A 21865-nucleotide genomic window follows, 5' to 3' on the forward strand; every position below is an offset into this window, starting at 1 on the left:
CCTCATCTTTCTATTGTAAAGCCATATTCTGTTAAGTTGTTACATTCATGTCATATGTGTAGTGTTTTATGAAAGAAAGATGATTAAAAACTTGAACTTGAACTTGAACTTGATCTTGATGTTGCTAAAGGTTGTGTGAAACCCCCCTCCATAGTAAATGAAATTCATCTGCCTTCTATAATTAAAAAAAAATATTTGCCTTAGTGGGCAACGTAGGTTCTAATCTTTTAAGCCTTGCAATTTTATTTGTTAAAAAAATGCATGTTCACACACTTGTTAAATTTCATTTTTAAATATTTCATGTAAATTACGATTTTATCGCGATCTTCTCAATCATTAACAAATCATTACATTGATTTTAATCATTGTTTTCTCATTCATTTTTGCCTTTGAATTTTAATAGTAAGATTTGGAGCCTATAATTTGTACAATTGTTTTCTAGTGTTTGCTACAGGGTTGTAAAATAAAGTCTTTTATATATATATATATTATTTATATATATATGTGTTTTTTGTTAAAGGTCTCTGTTGCCCTTTTAGTCGATGATACGAAATGTATTTTAATTACTAAGAAGATTTGGATAGTCTCCTTCTCATGCCATGAAAATGATTAGTGCCTCGATTTTAAGGATGTCTAGCTACTACTACAGTTGGTTGCAGAGTCTCCTGTGTGTCCTATGATGGCTAAAAATGTCAATTTTAGACTTGCAGAGAGGTCCACAGGTTAGGCAGGCAAAGTTTGGGGTTTGTGCTGCTGTTGTTCCTCTGGTCTTATTTCTCGTTTGACATCTCGAGCTTGCATGGTGCATCTTGGATTCGAAGCTGGCTGTACCCTTTATCGTGGCTTGTCTCCATTGGGATCTGTCAGCCGAGTCACATCACAAGTCTGGGAATTGATGCTGTAGTTACTAAGACTTCTTTTCAGAGTGTCATTGTAACGTAAATTGCATTGACCTTATCTGTTTCTCTTTATTATACAGTGGTTTAGTTCTTCAAAGAGGGGTTGCTCTGGTATGCGGGTGTAATACGCACGCCAAGTAATCGTCTTTTCAGACATTCATTGAACTTGGTTATTTTGACTGATTAAAGCACATATAATCAATGGTTATTCATTTAATAGTGCTTAGAACGTGTTTTTAAAATGACGTTTCCTGGATATCGGTCGGCCTTACTTGAAAACCCAAAATTAAGAAATGAATTGAAATCAGCGTGTCGACAAGATATAAAGTGTATTTGGCCTATCAGGGTGAAGTTTTCGTAAAACCAACATGGGACTCTTTCTTTTTCAAGTACCTTTTGGTCTGATGGATTAATAGATGTTATTTACAGCAAGGCATGTTTACTACAATTGGCTAGATTGCATAACATTTAAAAGGTTCAAATACATGAACAGCACCATTTGGTATCAGTGAATGTCTTCCTTTGCGTGTTAAAGTGACTAATATTGACGTTAATGTGAAGAACAATGTACGTCGTAGAAGAATGCCATTCCTATTTATTAAAAAAGGGTTATAAATTCGTCCACTAGCTCATGTAGGAGTTATAAATATACTTATATACTTGAGTTGATAATTAACAACAAAGATAAAATAGTGGACTCTACTGCGTTAGCACGAATAATGGTATCTAATTACAACATTTTTTTTTTTTTTTTAAATTTATTTATTTATTTATTTTTTTATTTATTATTATTATTATTATTATTATTTTTTTTTTTTTTTTTTTGGGGGGGGGTATACCTATGCGCCTATAGCTACAAACACCTGCACATAATTATTCACAACTGAGCGTTTTAAAGGGGCGCACTGCTTTAAAACAACATTCCTACTTTACTATACAGAGATGGTAAGGAAAAGGATATGACTCAACCCCCCCCCCCCATCCCTCCCCGGGTCGACTTCCCCCGCAAACGCAACGGTTTTGTAATGGTGCTATTGGACACATGAAAACACAATTCACTGCTGGAAACTGTATGGGCTTTTCAATGGATGTAACGCACACCCTCACTCGGTGGAGTGTCGATCTTTCTGCCTTCTTCCCTGTGCCGACATAAATAGGAAAATTAGGAGAAAGGAGAGAAGGAGTGGGATAGATAGAGAGAGAGAGATAGAACGAGAGAGAGAGAGAGAGAGAGGGGGGGGGGGGGGGGATAGAACGAGAGAGAGAGAGAGAGAGAGAGAGAGAGAGAGAAAGAGAGATAGAGAAGAGCCTAATGAGGGAGAAACTTGGGCAACATGGAAATAAATTGTCACGATCGACTCATGTACTCCCCTATCATCTCCCTAATAATCTTTTTGAATTGCAAATCAGATTTCATCTGGTAAGATCAAACTCATCATATCTCCTATAAGCTTACCAGTGGTGTGTCTGGGATCGGAGGACCCCCCTCATCCATCCAACAGATCCAAACACCCCCCTTTTTTGTCGTTCACTTTCCCGTTTCGTACATTGTCGCATCCTGAAAATTCAACTCGTGCCGATGTCACAGCGGGAAATTGAAGAGCGCTATCTACAGGTCCGAATCGAATAGGAAGTTCTGATCTGGGAAATCAATGTTCTTCTTCTTCTTCTTCAGTTGCAGTGTACACAGGCGCGTACGCAGGGGGGGGGGGGGGGGGGGGGTTAAACCCCCCTTGAGTTTTTTTGGTGTGTATGTTTTTGTTGTTGTTGTTTTTGAGTTTTTATGCCAATGGCTGCCAATGGCTGACCTAAAAAAGGTGACCTTACCCCCCCCCCCCCAACGGAACAAAATGTCAAATTTTTAAATTTCTAGACCAAAAAAAAAAAAATAGTGTCCTCTCACCCCTCTTACAAAATCCTGCGTACGCCACTAAGTGTACAGGCCATCGCCATGTATATTGCCGTACGGTTGAGGTGCACTGCAGGTGTGTCTACAATGTATGATAAAAGTTACAGTTAACTGAGTGCGAGTAAAAACAACTTCCGTTTTAGCGGAGCTGGGTCTTTTATACCTCTTTCTTGAAGCTAATAACATTAAAGGGATAGTTGAGTTCTGTTTTCAGACCGCAAATGCCTTCAAAGTGTATGGTTATTGCTCTTATTCTTATCTATGACATTTCTAGTGCCCTTTTAGAACCTAAAATTGCTTTGAAGGTAATTTTAGACCCCAAAATGTGTAAAATTTAGCCAATACGAGCATACCAATTCAGCTCCACTGTAAAAAAAGTCATGGTGACCGTTAATTGATTATTTAATTAAAAATAACAATACATGGGCCAGCTGGTTGTGCGTAATATAAGCAACACGAAAATTGCAACAACAAAAAATAACATCGGCATTGGCTGAAATACGATGTAAAAGGCGTTAATTACGTTTTTTTTTAACGGTTTTTCAAATTTTTCAAAATATCTAATATTTTTTGTGGTACACAAGTATTAGAAATCGTTATATTTCAGCCGTCTCTGAACCGATTTTGATCAAACAAAGATGATTTTGTCATTTGAATATTATGTTCTTTCAAATTTGACACTCAGTTTTTCATTATCTCACAAAAAAATATTTTGTGTAGCGCCCTCTGCAACAGAACTCTACTATCCCTTTAACTGTGTTCTGAGGGAGGGGGTTACAGAGTCTTATTGTATCCGTCAGTACAGTCAAAGAGGTTTTGCATCTCCATAAACTTTTCGAATTGAGTAATTAAATCATATTGCTAATCAATATGCCCAAAATAGTTTATTATTGATTGAACTGATTTGTTTTTATTCATGTATACACTGCAGTTGAATATTCGCGCTAACGAACAGATTGATGTGAAATGAAAACATCAAAAATGAACGAAAAAATTAAGGGCTGATCTTCTCGATGAATGAAAGCAAATAAAATACCGACCTACCATTTAAGAGGAGCTCGGGAAATTCAAGCAAATGCTTTAAAGAAAGCAAATTCTTTCAACAGGCCAATTTCGTAATCTAATCACATTTAAGGCATACATCTTTGTAAAGGTCCTCGTACCAAAATTATTTCATTCACCTAGCTGTTTCGAATAATTGTATTTCAATAGTCAGTTGCTAATACTTTTCAATCCATAATACGGGTCGAACAGTGGTTTTCAGTATTGAAACTTATGCATATCATCTGCTTAAATATGATAAGGTATATTTTATTACAACAAACATAGCGGAGGAGGAGGGGGGGGGGGGGGGACAAACGCAAATGTCACAGTTCTCATAATGTTTGTCATCTATTTAGATTGAAATTCGCTCTATTGCTTTTGCCCTTCATTCTGAACCGCAATTAAAACACACTGAAAACTGCGCCCGTGTGTGCATGTGCACTTCAGAGTTCGCTCCTGTAATTGTGAGACCACATTAAGTGCCTTACTGTTGGGGGGAAACATCTGCAAAATGGCTTGCAACAACGTTGTAATTAAGACACCGCTGGTGCTCTGTTTCATAGCGATTATTTCCATGTTTGCTGCGTCGTCTGACGATGTCACCCTCGATTTCATTGACGTCGGCGCGGTGACGGAAGATGTAAGAATTGACGGGGACAACGTCGCAGTCAAAGAGGATGCTTTACGTGACTCGGTGGTCGAGGAGGAGGAGGAGGAGGGGGAGGAGAGGTTGGCCTTACATCAGTTGGATCCTGTCGAGGTTGGTTTTAATATGTTTTAATATGTTTTCTTCTACAAGTACGCCGTAAAATGGGGGTGAAAAACAACTTCAGAGACATCACATGGTTAAAGATACTTTTTCACCACTCAATGGGAGGGCCGGAGGGAGGGGGGGGGGGGGGGGGGTGGTAATGGGGGCGGTTCCCATCGTGTTCCCCGTAATTACGCTATTCTTAGCTAACAACGAATGCATGACAAAGAATATGGTGGCGTGGAGTCAGTTTTGGAGTCGAGTTTGCAGTATGACTAAGGTACTGCAAGACAGTTCCAGGGCCCATATTCATAAAATCTTCCTAAGCTGTATTAGTCAACTAATTACATAGGCTATAGTACATAGTAAGTTGACAAATAGGCTTAGTAAGTTTTTTTTTAAATATGGGCCCAGGTGCCCTTTGACCAAGCCTTGCATGGTGCACCAAACGCTCTGGATGTTAAGGAAAAACATTGTTTTCCCTTCATATTCCAATTTCAATAACTTAGAAGCGTTTAATTCAGTTCCGTTCAAATATGCATAGTGCTCTTTTGAGTAGTATATTAATTTCCGTACGTTTCAATAGACCCGTTTACTAACTCATTCAAATGTATGGATGTCTCTTTTCTAGGGACCTCGTGAAGAGTTATTAATGAATGAAATTCAATTCTTGCAATCCAGTCTGTATACATTACTTGTTGCTATGTCGGGCAAGCATTTGGCCATCTTTCAGTTCGTCAAGAACGACCTTTGTTCATCAAGTATATACATAAAATATGACTATGTTAGTAAACCGGTCTATATTGGCGTATCATAATATGAATAAGTTATTACATTGTGAAAATTGCAATGCGTTCTCAACAGTAAGCTTGAAATATTGTCAGGATTATGCACCCACACATACATTGATTATCTCTACCTCTCTGACAATAATAATAATATAAAGATTTCTAGGTATCTCTACTTGGCAATCATGCTGAAATTTACCGGTCATCTCTGTTAATAAGCCATTTTCGTAATGTAACAATGCATAGGCCTACGTCTTTTATGTAGTGCCTCCATTCGAATTATTTCATTCACCTGTTACGAATAATTATTGTATCTCAATGATCAGAATGCGAATTGCATGCATTATTCTTTTCCACGTAGTACAAACTTTATGGCTCTTCTACCTAATTACACGCAGGCGAGGATCCAGGATTTCTTAGGGGGGGGGGGGGCCAAATTCGAAATTATGCGAGCCAAATATTGGTACATAATGGTGACCAGCAGTGATGTAATTAGGGGGGGGGGTGCAGGGAGGGGCGTGTTTCCACCCACCCTCCTCCGCGAAGTGCGGAAGCTTTGACATTGCAATAAATTATTAGAGAAAGAAGATGATTCGTTTTACCGTTCCCAAAAATAATCCTCGTCTGAATTATGTCCCCCCCCCCTCGCGCGGAAGCTTTAACGTTTCATTCAATCATTAGAGAAAGAAGACAATTCGTTGTGTCGTGTTATCGACTCCTAATCTTCGTCTAAATTCAGTTTCCCCCCTCCCGCGCGAAGCGCGAAAGATTTTTTAGAGAAAGAATACCAATCGTTGTAACGTTCTCGACTCTTAATCCTTGTCTGAATATCAAAAATGTTCTTTGTCTACACCCTTTTCTTCATATGTCCTCTTCCTTTTCACTCCTCTATTTTTTTGGCCGGCGGTTTTTGGGGGACCATACTGCCCCCCTGGCTACGCGCCTGCGGTCAGATGAACATATTATGTTGATACCTTGTCCGCCCCCGGAAGGTCAGGGGTTTAAGGCAATAATTTACGGTCAGATTAGCACTCAGGGGTCCGCCTTAGGGCCCTAGGCGGGGTCCAGAGGGCAGAGCCCCGGAAGTTCAGGGGTTTTAGGCATTTAATTACGGTCAGATGAGCATTATTTTGAAACCTAATTGTGACACTGGCAGGTCCCTAATTGGCGTGGGGTTCAGGGGTCGGAGCCCTTGGAAGCCCAAGGGTTTTAGGCACTCAATTACTCTACCTCATCGTATGGGAAATGTTGTTTCCACAGAGTTCTTGGATAATCTAATTACAAAAATAATGATAGCATTCAAGAGAGTGCGTTTTATCTACTAGTGGGTGTTTTTAAAGTTTTTAATTTAGGCACAGGCTTTGGAGTTATAGTTTGATGGATTTTGTCTGACATTTTCTTGGGTTATGTAAAATGGATTTCAAGTTTAAAGATAATAGTCACGTTTGTATAGAGCTCCTATGTGTCTAAACGCCTTACATATTACCCCGGTCATTGGATTCCATTGCTAACAAAAAGTCGTGTATAGGTTTACTAGGAGGTCCTCTCCGAAGCCGCTATCAATGTTATTGGAGACAGTCGAGTTATGGTACGTTGTTTCTTAATCATGGTCTATATAGCTTTTTGAGCAAATGCTGAACCGTGTATAATATTTTGATTATGATCTACGCGTAAAAACACATACACATATCAACATATAATTTAACTCGTGATTAAAAATGTGGATTTTCTATACCTTCACATTTTGTCTCATTTACATATAGATAGAACTTTTCTTGGCCACAGAAACCAACTCTCCTTTAAACACAAGTGCCATATGGTATTACTTTATCTCCCATGTAAATGAGACAAAATGTGAAGGTATAGAAAATCCACATTTTTAATCACGAGTTAAATTATATACACATATCAACATATAATTTAACTCGTGATTAAAAATGTAGATTTTCTATACCTTCACATTTTGTCTCATTTACATATAGATAGAACTTTTCTTGGCCACAGAAACCAACTCTCCTTTAAACACAAATGCCATATGGTATTACTTTATCTCCCACGTCATGATGGTTATTAGGTGGTTATTTTACCTGACTGCTTAAAAAGCATAAATGCTTGTAAGTAAGCAACCAGACGGCCGACCAGGCGCGGATCCAGGATTTTTTAGGGGGGCCCAAATTTGAAATTATGCAAGCCAAATATTGGTACGTAATGGTGACCAGCAGTGATGTAATTGGGGGCGGGGGGGGGGGGGTGGTGCAGGGAGAGACGAGTTTTCCCCTCCCTCCTTCGCGAAGCGCGGAAGCCTTGACATTTCAATAAATTATTAGGGTTAGGAGACGATTCGTTGTACCGTTCCCAAAAATAATCTCGTCTAAATTATGTTCCCCCCCCCTCACGGGGAAGCTTTTACGTTTCATTAAATCATTAGAGAAAGAAGATGATTCATTGTGTCGTTATCGACTCTTAATCTTCGTCTAAATTCAGGTTCCCCCTCTCGCGCGAAGCGCGGAAGATTTTACGTTTCATTAAATTATTAGAGAAAGAAGACGAATCGTTGTAACGTTTTCGACTCTTAATCCTTGTCTGAATTTCAAAATTTTCTTTGTCTGCTCCCTTTTCCTTTTCACTCCTCTCTTTTTTTGGCCGGCATTTTTGGGGGACCACCCCACCGACCCCTGGCTACGCGCCTGCGGTCAGATGAACATATGTTGATACCTTGTCCGCCCCGGAAGCTCAGGGGTTTAAGGCAATAATTTATGGTCAGATTAGCACTCAGGGGTCCGCCTTAGGGCCCTCGGCGGGGTCCAGGGGCAGAGCCCCCGAAGTTCAGGGGTTTTAGACATTTAATTACGGTCAGATAAGCATTATTTTGATACCTAATTGTGACACTGGCAGGTTACTAATTGGCGTGGGGTTCAGGGGTCGGAGCCCCGGAAGCCCAAGGGTTTTAGGCACTTAATTACGGTCAGATGAGTATCAAGGGGCCCGCCTTAGGGCTCTTTGTCGGGTTTAGGGGGCAGAGCCCCCGGAAGTTCAGGGGTTTTAGGTGTTTAATTACGGTCAGATGAGCATTTTTTGATACCTTATTATTTTGTGACACCGGCAGGAAACTATTTGGCGTGGGGTCCAGGCAGCAAAGCCCACAGAAATCAGGGGTTTTAGGCATTAAATTACCAACAGATGAGCATCTAAGGGCCCGCCTTAGGGCCCTAGGTGGAATCCAGGGGGCAGAGCCCTCGGGGTTTTAGGCATTTAATCATGGTCAGATGAGCATATTTTGATACCTCATTATAATATGACACTGGCAGTTAACTATTTTTTTTCTTCTTGCTCTCTTTCTTTCTTTTTCTCTTTAATATACTTTTTCAAAAAAGTGGGTAGTGGGGGGGGGGGGGGGGGTTCGAGGATCCCGATCCCCGCCGTTCCGCGAGCCCTGACATGTAGGCATCTCAAGAAGCATTTCCGTGCCTGGCTGTAAATTTAGGAGTTTGTCATTTTCCAACAAACGCATAAAAAAGTATAATATACTTAAAATTATGTCATTTCAGCATTATTTGTAAATCACCGTTATGGAATTAGAAATAAACCACGTTTGAATTTTATTTCCCCAAAGCCCCCCCCCCCCTATCAGTACGCCAGTGCCCCCCCCCGATCTACACCTTGTTGGCGGGAAAATTGCAACTGATATCCCTTACCTTTCTTCATTCTCTTTCTTTTTCTTTCCCTTTCTCTCCTCTTTTCCTTTCCCTTCCCTTCCTTCTTTCTTTTTTATGTTTGCTGGAGGAGGGCAAGGTCATTTTGGCCCCACCCCGCTCCACACATTGTTGGCGGGATTAACCGCAACTGATCTCCCTTTCTTTTCTACTTTTTCTTTCTTCTTCCTCTTTTTTGTTCCCTTTTAGCTCTCCTCTTTTAAGGCAAGGGCCTTTTGTCCCCCCCCCCCGATCCACAATCTGTTGGCGGGAAAATTGCAACTGATATCCCCCTTCTTTTCTTCTTCCTCTTTTTTCCTTCCCTTTATCTCCTCTTCTTCTTTTATCTTTCCCTTTCCTTCCTTCTATTTTTATTTTTTGATTGGGGGGGGGGGGGGGGAGGCAACAGCCTGGGAGGCAAGTCCTTTTGCCCCACCTCCCCGATCTCCTTCATCCCTCTTTTCCTTTCTTCTTCGTCTTCTTTTTTCCCCATTCTCTCCTCTTTCCCTTTCCCTTCTTTTCCCTCTCTCTGTCTCCTTTTTTTTTGCGGGGGGGGGGGGGGGGCCAAGGCCCGCTCGGCCCCCCTGGATCCGCGCCTGATTACACGATTATATGCAATTCATATTGTGGCTATTGAAATACATTTCTTCGTTAACAGGCGAATGGAATCATTCGAAAAGACGCACTTCACAAAGAAGTATGCATTAGATTTGATAACAGAGATACCGTCCATATTCATTATGTTTTATCTATGTTGCTGTACATGCATATACATGTAGGTTGGGTATGTACGAGAGGTAGAAGTTGCCCCTGGTAGAACCGTTCAGCTAAAGACTGTAGCCACAAAACCGCCAGCATTTGGTAAGTTTGAACCTAAAGGCCCGAATTCACAAAGCAAGGTTTGAGCTCAAGTTTCGCCAAACCTCCTTTTGTTCTACAAACCAGGTTTGTAAAAAACGTGTTAAACGCGTCATATGACGTACGTTTGTCGACAAACCTCCTTTGTGAATTCGGGCCATAAGGATTACAATCTAAAGATGTCTGAAATCATCCTGTTTTTAAATGTTGCGAGTGAGTGAAGCGAGCGAGAAAGAAAGACTAGTGTTTCTTGGTTAAATGTATAATCAAATTCTCTCATTGCACTTCTCGACATGTCTTGTGGCACCCCAAGGGTTCTACTGCACCCTGGTTGAAAATTACAGTCCTAGATGGTCAACATTTTGTGGGGGCAGATTGACCAGGCCAGGAGGGGGTATACCCCTTGCCCCTTCAGAGTGGAAAAATGTTGCATTTCACATGAAACGGACAAACATACATACTGTACTCTCTGTCACGTATGTCCTATCTGTGAAATTTAAACGTTAGCAGTGTCCTAGTATTAAAATTATGCAAGGAAACCCGTTAATTTTCTAAACTTCACTGTAAGACACTATAATTGAGTTACTGACTGACTTCCTTTTTTCTTTTGGTAATAACATACATAAAACGAGCCGTAACGGGCACATTCGCATTTGTCTACATCAATAACCCACTTTTGTAATTAAAAAAATTAAACTGATGAATATTTTGCGCAGCACAAAACGTACGAACACTAGGAATAAGGGTCTGAAAATCAGACTTTCTAATTAAACGACCGCTATCGCTTAATTTGATCCAAATACTAACACTCGTTATTTTTCTACAAATAAATATTTTCAAGCCCTTTTGTTTTGAGCGAAGTTCTATTTCAGTAATATCTATCAAATGCCGTTCGAATTTAACCTTTTCATTTTTTGGGCCTGCAAACGGGACGTTGCATTATACAATAGTGAATAACATTATTAATAGAGGATCATTGAAAAAAATCAAATGGTAACAAAGAAATCCATCGATGGTAGTTAAGGATCATATCATTTCCATCATAACAATTTTGTAGAATTAAGTTTAAAAAAGGAGCTTTGAAACAGCGCAGCTGAATATTTTTTGTATAAAAGCTGCGCTATATAACTGTATTATTATTATTATTATTATTATTATTATTATTATTATTATTATAAAAACAAATTTGATAGTATGTCACTATATCAATTTCAGCGATAAATGCAAACAATTCTTTTACTGGTGAAAATAAAATCATTAAAACATCATAAAGTATCAAGGGTTGGTTAGTTACACGAAGGTGTCAGGCACTATTATAAATGAAACAATGTATGAACAGAGGACTCAATATGTGAATAAAATATGACGGATTGTTATAGAAGCTAAATGATAACACCATGACTCATACCAGACCTGACTCACACATAACTCAAAATGGACGATTTTGCCAAAAAGGATTCGCGGAGGGGAGAGGGGGGGGGGGGATGTTTGAAAAACGGGATGATTGAACATGTGTACAAATCCCCCAAAACACCAACAAATACACACTCACACCTTTATATAAACCTGCAATTTCAACCTATAATGTGATCGCTCTATACAAGCTTGATTAAGCATATTTCTGTCATTGTTATCATCATTATTACCAGTCAAAAAAATTATGATGTTTAAACTATTTGCATGAGTTTACATGTTGTAGTGTAGTTTGTGTCCATTGTTTGGCAAAAGATTCACGATAATCGGTATTATTTTCGACCTAACGTTATCGCTTCCCTGAACACATGACAATACATGACTTTTGCCACGTGGCTGTTTGGACTTGGCAATGGCTTTTGATTCATAGCATGTAGGCAGTGTGATGAAACTAAATAAATATTACACTGGCTACGTGTTCGATTGTTCTTTGAATAAAGGAAACAAATATTTAGACAAACGAGATATGAAACTTCTGTTTGCTGTTCATGACAAATTAGTAATCGCAATGAGAAAGATACAAACAAATGCACATCGATCTGGGTTTAAAAAAAAAATCTGCTGCCATAATAATTATGATGTGTGAAGGGTGACACAAAGATGAACAGTGCTCATGTATAGATGAAATTTTGCCCTTTTCTGTTAAATTTAATTTTTGAAATTATTATAAGATTAACTGGTTACTGGTAATGGGTTAATGTTATTTATTTTCAAGATTTTCAAGTTTTCAAGAGCAGAAACAAAAAATAATGCTCACTACCCCCCCCCCCCCCCCTCGGGACCCCTTATTTGGCCCCCTCTCCTGCCGCCGGCTGGATCCGCCCCTACCTTGAGGTACTCCGCTTTTATTCAACTGTTATTAAATCACTGATACATCCATTTATTGATCCATTTTGTCAATTAAGCAAATATTCAAAAAATCATCTAAATTCTACTGAAGAGACCCCGAAATATCTTAGTTTTGTAATAATTATATGAGGAATAAGGTCAAATTCCCTCCGTAAATACCCGAACTTAATATTCGCTTTAACAAAATACGCTTTATGAATGAGTTTATCTTCGTTGTGTCTTTAGACTCATAGTAATAATATTATACATTTATAAATCCCTAAAGCGCAGAAATTATACAATAACTATACTCTGCTGAGCTTCAAGAGCTTCTGTTGTGCTTGCAACTGCAATTGCAGTTAAATGAAAAGAGGTGATTTTTAATTCTACGGAGAGTCATTCAACAAGACGGGGGTTGCAAATGCCGATAACCCATGTTCTGTCCGATGGGGTCCGCAGTAATAAGATACATAATAACCCCAATCATGCACATAAATATATACTAATTCATTTACGTAAATGAATGAATAGAAATTAAATTCAGCAAGGATGAATCGGCAGAATTCATAGACCCACGAAGGCTAGATTTATGATTGAGTTAAAAGCGTCATCTAAAATGCTTACGAGTAACTGAGAATGAAACAAATCTTGCAAATAGGTTCATGTTTAATGGAATTACACTTGTTTCAGGAATTTAATAAGCGTTTGAATATTCTCTTGAACGAAGCAAGTAAGAGGGAGTCTTCAATGCAGTCTGGTGCCTTGTGTTATTGCTGAGTTAACTGGAATTCAGAGTAAACAGATTGTTGTTGGAAGTTTCTAGGCGGAAAACATGGACACAAATGACCATGCATGTTGGTAGTTCGAGTATGTCACAGATGGTTAAAATATTTTATTAACAGAAATATTTAATCTGCTGACCCCTGATGAGTGCGATCATTTGATGAAGCTTGGTGAGGACCAGGGACTCCATCGCAGTCGGACCATCGCATCCGTGTTCAATGTGAAGTACGGCCTCTACGCAGAGGATGGGGTAACGCTGGTATACAACGTAGCGGAATGGAACCAGACGTTTAACACCTTCGATCTCAACGAGGATGGGACGATAGATTACAAGGAGCTGCACAGATGCCTGCCTGTACTGAAGGATCGCGACGTGGAGCTGAGCCTGGCTCAAGTTATAACGTAAGTTGTGTTTCACGAAAAACACGTAGCGGTGTTGTGGTCTAGTGGATAACTAACTCACCGGACAACGGATCACAAGGTGCAGGTCTCGAGCCCCTGCAACAGTGTGCTTTGGCAAGAATTGATCTACATTTGCCACACTCGATGTTAATGAGAACCTGGCAGGAACTAATTCCCGTCCCGGTTGAGATCTCATGTAGGTTGAGATCGAATTGTTTTTTTAAATTAATGTTAGTATTATTATTATCAATAGTAGTGCGAAATTTCTAGACAATAAATTAAAAAAACAAAAAAACAAAACAAAACAGAAACGTGTTAATTTGATGCGTTCGATTATTACTTGATGGCAACAAGAATCATTTAGTTGGAATCTTTGCGATCGACCTTTCGATTGACAAACGTCATGTTCGCATTGCATACCCAAATGTGCATCAATTTTTTTTGTCAAAATGATATCATGGTTTATTTAATTTATTTAATTTATTTTCTATATCTTATAATCTAGTCCAAAGATTTTATATTTGTGTCTATTGAAGAGGTGTGAGATAAACTTTGAATCTTCAATCTCGATTTCGAAGGCTTTTGACGGATCTTGATCTGGATGCAGACTCTAACGGCGTCCTCGACTTGAACGAGTTCTGGGCGATGATGACCCGGGGCTTGGATGACCAGGTCGATCAGTGGCTGGGGAGACTGCAAGCTGGCGAAATTATCACCGATGATAAAGTCAAAGGTCAACATAGAATAAGCGAGCAAGCTTGGCTCCATTTTATCACATCAAATGACCAGCTTTTGAGAGAGCTTCCATACAGGTGAGTTGAAAAGATTTGAATTAGGAGGTCACAAACTCTGGCCATTAAGATGTGGCAAGTTCTACACCCCCTTCCTGTACCGATGACTTTAGTCATTAGTCATATCGAGCTGACTAATTACGTGAAGGTGTCGTGGTATTAATGTGGTTCATTCATTTTCAATCCCGAGGCTGAGGGTTCGAATCCCAGCCCGGCAGCGATATTTTTTCCCAAACAGGTTTGCCAATGCTAATATATCCGGTCATCTGATTGGCTGATATGTTACGTCATTAGCAATGACGTAACCGTTAGGGTGACAGATAGGGTTATAGAAATCATGCAGAATCACTTTTCATCAACCCATCGTTGGCTCAATCGGTAAGGACAGCATGTTACTAATAGCACTCTGAAGTTGACTTGAGAGTTCATATCTCAGTTTATTCAGTTTTGTTTTGCCTTTATAAATAGTGAGGCAAAGCAATAAATAATCAAAGTCTAATTGTTTGTGATCTCTTTCTAAGCTTCTAATGACGTAGAACATATCAGCCAATTAGAAGAACGGAAATATAAGAAATTGCAAACCTGTTTGGGAATACAAATTTCGCAGCCCGGCACTAACGTTATTTGACAGGAAAGATGCCGTAGATGAGGCTTTTATATATGGTGCTAGAACCTGATTGCTAGCAATACAGTACACATTATTTAGATCAGGAACGTCTATTTACAATTATTATCTTTATGAATAGTATTATTATGTTATAATTATTATCATCAATTTTTTAAATTGTAGTTATTAGTATTGTTATTATTATCATTATCATTATCACCATCATCATTTATTACTGTTATAGAATTTCAGCATTAACAGGTCTCCATCCCGACATTGTGCGGTCCAGTGAAAGCATGCAGGTAAAAGTTGCTTACATTTCTCAAAATGAATATCTCCCGAAAGAAAATACTTGAGTCATTGAATTCAAATCAAATGTACTACCAAATATTGTAGCTCCATTTGCCGACATGCCAAGTTATGTCATACATAGCCCAAATTAATGTGAAATATTGGACCCAGTTATACTCACTTACACTGTTCATAATAACTAAACATATCGGATTAAATACTCTCTTCGAAGATGAACTTATATACAAATATGTCTAGTAACTATGAAGTTGATGGTAGAACGTTAAGTATCAATATTTTTGATAGGGTACTATGGCGACATGCACGATAAGTGTTGCTGAGGTTGATTATTACATATATTTTACATTAATTTTTTAAACAAAATGTACCTCACAACGGAAAAAGAAGATAACTCAAAATTCATAGTTTATAACCATCCGAATTTGAAGTCTAATGAAGTTACGGCATGCTGTTATTCAGATTCTTTATCAATGAATAAATGATTCCTTATACGGTTTCTTTCTCACAATTTATTCATCACAGCCCAAAACATGGTAGGATACATACCTCATTTTTATTGGTCAAGAAGAGATTGACTATTCTATTACCCTGCTTTTGGGGTATGGTGTGGTATTTATTGAATCATGCATTGCACATGGATATCCATTGCACATTAAAAACGAGTGTACAATTTAAAACATCATTAAAGTATCATTTACATAATTATAAGTACACGTATATTTCAAATGTTTATTCTGAATTTTGTACCAAATGTAAAACAAAAGCAAAGATACGAGCAAGAAGGAAAATGGGAATATGTACCTTAACAAAACATGAATTCAAATTATTTATTTCCCCATTCTGATAGGTAAAAGCGTATACATATTATATACCTCATGAATAGATTCATATTCACTGATTGGTCAAAACTATATCACATGGGAAGGCACATCTCGATCTATCATTGCTTCAGAGGGTTGACCCAAGGTTAAAAAAAACCTGTGATAGAACGCGTAATCCCTCCGCGACTTTTGCACACACAACGCGTACGGGATTTCAAATGCCTCCAGCGGGCAACTCCCTCTGTGTCACGGCGCTCACGCCGTGCAATTTACGCTGGGTAGCAGTAACTGCACTACTTTACTGCAGTACTTGTTTAGATTGGATTTCCGTATGTTGGATTTCTTTTAGCGTTGGACATTTGAAACTTTTGAACTTCGAAAGACTGTAAATATGTTAAATAGACTAGTTGGATTTCCTTTCTTAAACTATATATTCATGAATCGACGAAAAGTATGAGGTATAATTTATAAAACAAATATGGACTGCTCTGTAATCGGATAGTGGTGAAAATTATCACTCCCTCGGTGGTGTTCATACCGGCCCTTCTATCACCCCCTCGGCTCCTCCTGGAGGGTGATAGAAGGGCCATGAACACCACCTTCGGAATGATAATTTTCACCATAGCATCCTCATGAGCAGTCAATATTAGTATACTGTTACCCTTTAAAGCCACTGTTCTGATTGATCAAGAGCAGGTTGCACGCTATTACCCTGGTGGATATTACCACGCCCACTACGACTCCGTGGAAATCGACCATAGGACGAGCTGCATCCAGAGCATGATGACCTTACAGAACGTCAGTAATCTCCACCCTAAAGGAAGAATATGCAGGTACAAACCACATACCACTCCCCCCCACCCCAAGTAAAAATATCCATACTTTGATTATTTCTCATCAATGAATATCTTTCTTGTCACAACCATTTCACCCCTTCCCCTTTCCTTAATCCACCTATAGTATTTTAAAATTATTGATTACTGTATTAACCTTCAAAAGACACTCATCTCTCACAGTCGTACAGGGGCTCGTGTATGGCAGTTTGCCATCACTGTCTGCCAAGTTGGAAATAAATTGTACAGTGTGTTCCCTTGTGTTGCCTAATGTACTACACATGTAAAACACATCACGGTATGCTTGTTTGCAAACATATCGTGGAAACACTCATCACTGATATGATTACAAATACTTCACCCTTGCCAAAACTGAAGTCAGCTTAAATGTCAATTGTAGTGTAAACATGTAATTATGACCTGTGGTGGTATTGCTTGCTGGAAAAGGTGTCAGTCAAACGTTTTTTCAATGTACAATACTAATATTATTTTCAAGTTATGATGAATTCAAGTTAAATATCAGAAGATCAGAGGAACATAGACATAATGATGAAGGAATATTTAACTATGGTAGCTACTGTTAGTAGAACAGATAAATTATATTAGTTTCCTAAACTGAATATGACCAAAATGAGAGTGCTTAAGATTATTATATATACGATATGTCTTCTCACAGGTATTTGGTCCTAGATTGAATTTGAACTAACTTCAATACCTTTTTTGTAGGTACATCACCATCATGACATATTTGAATGACGTCGAGGAAGGGGGTGAGACAGCATTTCCATATGCTGATAATGCAACATACAGCGCTGAGGTAAAGACCTGGGTCCCGTTTTATGAAGAGTTACGATTGATCCAAATCAATCGCAAGTCCTCCAATCAATCGCAAGTTTGCAGTCTCCAATCTCTTTTGTGCATATTTGCAATTGATATCAACTGTTAATGAGACGGGGCTAAGGGGCCTGTGTCATAAAACTTAACTATTGATATCAATAGTTCTCTGGAATCGGCTGGATAGTGGTATTCGGGGCGCTGTTTCTAGGCAGTCCTTTGCTACTTCATATTGGAGAATTAGAAATCAGTAGATGGTTTGGTATGAACACAAACACATCAACAAACACAAAAAAAAAAAAAATTCATTATGGGGTGGCGAGGGAGAGTAGTGTTTGGAGGTAGTGCCTCGGACCCTGCGGTCCAGTTGGTTCCGGCAAGCGGAGGCATTGTGGGAGCCTTATAGGTTTTTTTTTGTTTTTCTTTTTCCTCTTCTTTTTTTCTTAAAAGTTTAATATTTCGTGCAGGTCTGATGTCTTAGTAATATTTGTTGTTCTGTATTCATTTACATGTTTGTAATTTGTGTTGTACTATTGCAGGCTCCCGAGTATAACAGTGTTTTACTCACTGATGGGGTTACCCTGGGTAAATAAAACAAAATAAATAAATAAATAAATATCTATTACACATTTACTGACAGAAAATTTAATGCAACTCCTTTAGTAGTTCAGATCATTGTGAATTACAAGTTTATAACAAACAAAACCCATGAACATCAAATCCGAAACTTCACACCATGCCCTGGTTTTCATGCATCAAGAACTTGCATCTGCAATAATGTAGAGGCTAGATGCTGTTTCTAGTCCACTATTGTGCATTATAATGTGCCCAGTTGTCCTTGATTAGAGTTGCGGAATTGAAGCATCGTGATCAGTCGAATAAAGCCGTTAGCGTGATACGTAGTTTTTTTCAGCATAAGCCTCTCTTCAGTTTTGTAAAAAAAACCTGCAGCTCCTGAAATCTTTCATTGTATTGACTGAAGACAGCTTTACATATTAACTAGCATGTATTTTTGCAACAACTCAAGGCTGAGGTATACCCTTTTTCTTGTTCATTCCACTTTTGGGTTTTATATTAGTTTCGATTTGTAGCAGAGTTAAATTCCCGAAAACATATAAGAACATTTATTATTCTAATATGATGAGACACGTCAGAAAGTGCTTGACATGTACTTTGATGCAATTGACAATAATGATTCACTAGTAAAACTTTCTAACGTTTATAATTCATTCAGGTTGCTATTGAAAATGAGCCAACCACGACAGATCTGAAGAACCATTGTCATGATGCCAATATGGTAATACACCCTGCCAAGGGCAAGACTGTCATGTGGTATAATCACCTAGTCGACCCGGAAACAGGTATTTCCAGTGGCTTAATGACTTTGTTGGGGTCAGAACTCATCAAATCTGCATCACCACCAATTAGTATAATGCAGGGGCGGCGGAGCGTCTTCTTAAATAGGGAGACATTGGTATATATACCCCTACATCGTCATGATGGTGATTACATTACCAGTAATGATATCAACATTTGTTTCTTTACCTGGTACAAGATACTGCTTAATTAAGCAAAACAATTTGCATTTGGGTGTAATGGTCTGAATATTAATTTTCGATCGAGCGAAGCGACCGAGCAAACAATTTAAGATTTGTGAGGTCCCAGTGCGAAAAATTACATCTTATAAAGAATACAAAAAACAAACCCTGATGAGTATTTAGCACAATATAATGAAGAAAGACTAAAAAGCTCTTTTATAAGTAACAAAATTACAACATTTGTAAATGCGAGCGAGCGTAGCGAGTGAGCTCTAGGTAGAAAAGGGGCTCTAAATCGTCTTAAATTAGGAGTGCGTGTTATGGGGAAAAGAAAGTAGGCACTTATCAAAAGGGAAAAGGACGGTTATTAGAAAAGAGTAGGTGCTCGTATCGAAGTAAAAAGGCAATTATCAGAGATAAAATTGGCTCTTCTTGCACCTTAAAGGGAACAGAGATGAAAAAAGGCACATGTGAGAATGGAAATGGGGAATATCATAATGTTGAAGGCAGCGTACGCAGGGGGGGGGGGGGTTTGGGGGTTCAACCCCCCCTTTGGTATTTTTATGTGTGTAAACCCCCCCTTTTCGGCTGGCTGAGTCGTTGCGATTTTTTTTGGACTCCCCCCCCCCCAAAAAAGTGTCCGCTTACCCCCCCCCCCCCCCCACTGAGCGACTTTTCGGCCGGCGCGATTTTCAAATTTTCGGGAGCAAACCCCCCCCCCCTTGAAAAAAATCCTGCGTACGCCCCTGGTTGAAGGGAAGGGGTAGTTATCAGATTTTAATAGGTGCATTTATCCGATATTAAAAAAGGGCATTTTGAAAAGAGGGAGGGGCTCATATGAAAAAGGAAAAGGGGCACTTATCCGGAGGAAATATGGCACTTATTAGAAAGGAAAAGGGGCACGTGTCAAAATAAAAGAGGCTCTTATCAAAGTTGGAAAGTAGCATTTAAGATAAAGGGATGAGGGTTATTATTAAGAAGGAAAAAGTACACTAATTAAAAAGGAAAAGAGGTACGTGTCAAATTAAAAAAGGGCCAAAATATCAGAGGTTAAAAGGAAATTTCTCGCACCTGAAAAGACGTAGTCACCAGAAATGAAAAGAGACGGAGCGGACAATTATTAGAAAAGAAAAGGGGCACTTGTCCTATGTAATAATGGGCTTTTTGGAGGCACTGTTCCCCCCTCCCCCTCCTAACTCTATTTGGGGGTCGACTGCCCCCCCCCCATCAGTACGCCAGTGGGTATATCTGTTGTACAATTTTAGGAAGGGAACTGCTAGATTTTCATGTCATTACACATTTTGAAAACGATATTCCTTACAAAAATGGCAATAAAATCAAAAGCCCTCAGAAAAGACTTTCCTACCCAATAAAACAATAGCCAATAGGCGAAATCTCGTTTGACTCTAGCGTCTGAACAGAATTCTTTTTTATTCTGTCTTGTGTCACTTTCATCTTCTCCGTCGCATAACATCCTAACTTCTCTTTATATATTAAAAAAAATATATATCTGACATTTTCAGGTTGGCTAGGGGCACAGGATAAATATTCTCTACATGGTGGATGTAAAGTAAAGCGTGGAGTCAAGTGGATAGCAAACAACTGGATAGCTGTAGATGACATATACAGTCAGTGAGTATTCCAATGTATTCCCTTATCTTGCGCGTGTGGTATATCAACGATGATCCCCGATATACTTATTTTTCAGGTTTCCAACAAATCCGAATACATGAGGTGGGTAAGCGCGCGCGCGCGCGCGTGTGTGTGTGTGTGTGTGTGTGCGTGTGCGCGTGCGTGCATGTGGGTTTGTGCAAAATGTCATATTTCGAGTTTTGCGAAATTCTAGGAGGACCTTTGGTAGGTGCAGCCTAACCTTTTCACTTTTGATATCTTAATTCGCGATCGGGTATGTCAATACAATTTTTGAGATATTCATTTCATTGCCATTTTTATTGAACACATTCTTGTTTTGTCCAAAAACGCCTGAATCCGAAACATAAACCTTAGTAAAGAACTTTCGGTTTTCGCAAAAACGATGACATGACAAGTGTTTTCAGACGTCAGCATATTTCGAATAATGACCCCAAAATCAAATTCATTGCCATTTTTCTGAAACGGATGCCTGAAAACCTCAAAACACCAAACGGGAACCCAATTAGAGAATATGAGTATTTTTGCCAAAATAACAACCTTACCCCTTGCAAACTTTGAATTTTGTTTTTCTTCCCAATTTGTTGGGGGAGAGGGGACTCAAGCTCCCTCTTTCCCCCCAAAACCTCGATAATCGCCACTGGAAACAGGTTCAGCAATTGACTTGAAATGACATTACTGCAATAGTCATCATCATCATTATCAATCACAGCAAACTATAACGTATTTATTAAATTTGCGTTTGCAGACAAATGGAGTTTCATAAGAAATATTTTGCGAAGCACGCAGTACCAGGATCCAAGCCAGCATTGACAGTACAAAGCGATAGGATGGAAACAGACGCATCCACTGTGGATTCTTCGAAAGGCACAAAATCATCCAGTGAAGACATCGATATTGGTTCTTCAGAGACGTCAAACGCAGCTTCAGAAAAAGCCAAGGCACAACGGGAAGGCGCTGTTCAAGATGGAGAGACGCCAGACGGTCTTGTGGATGGGTCACGTGATACAGCTGCAGGACCTGGCGGGTTAAAGGGAGAACTCTGATCCCCA

At 39.1% G+C, this 21865-nt stretch overlaps 1 protein-coding gene across 1 annotated transcript; it reads left to right on the top strand.

The window, feature by feature from the left end:
• Window positions 1-4250: 4250 nt before the first annotated feature.
• On the top strand, window positions 4251-21859 carry LOC100888553 (transmembrane prolyl 4-hydroxylase). The gene is made up of 10 exons (XM_030994467.1): window positions 4251-4612; window positions 9863-9944; window positions 13145-13427; window positions 14006-14239; window positions 15070-15127; window positions 16655-16791; window positions 17518-17608; window positions 18860-18986; window positions 20687-20795; window positions 21562-21859. The coding sequence occupies exons 1-10, from the start codon at window positions 4364-4366 to the stop codon at window positions 21857-21859; spliced, it is 1668 nt and encodes a 555-aa protein (XP_030850327.1). The 5' UTR covers window positions 4251-4363.
• The last annotated feature ends 6 nt before the right edge of the window (window positions 21860-21865 follow it).

The sequence above is a fragment of the Strongylocentrotus purpuratus genome, unplaced genomic scaffold (assembly GCF_000002235.5).
Source record: "Strongylocentrotus purpuratus isolate Spur 01 unplaced genomic scaffold, Spur_5.0 spur5_scaffold_21, whole genome shotgun sequence".
NCBI lineage: Eukaryota > Metazoa > Echinodermata > Echinoidea > Camarodonta > Strongylocentrotidae > Strongylocentrotus > Strongylocentrotus purpuratus.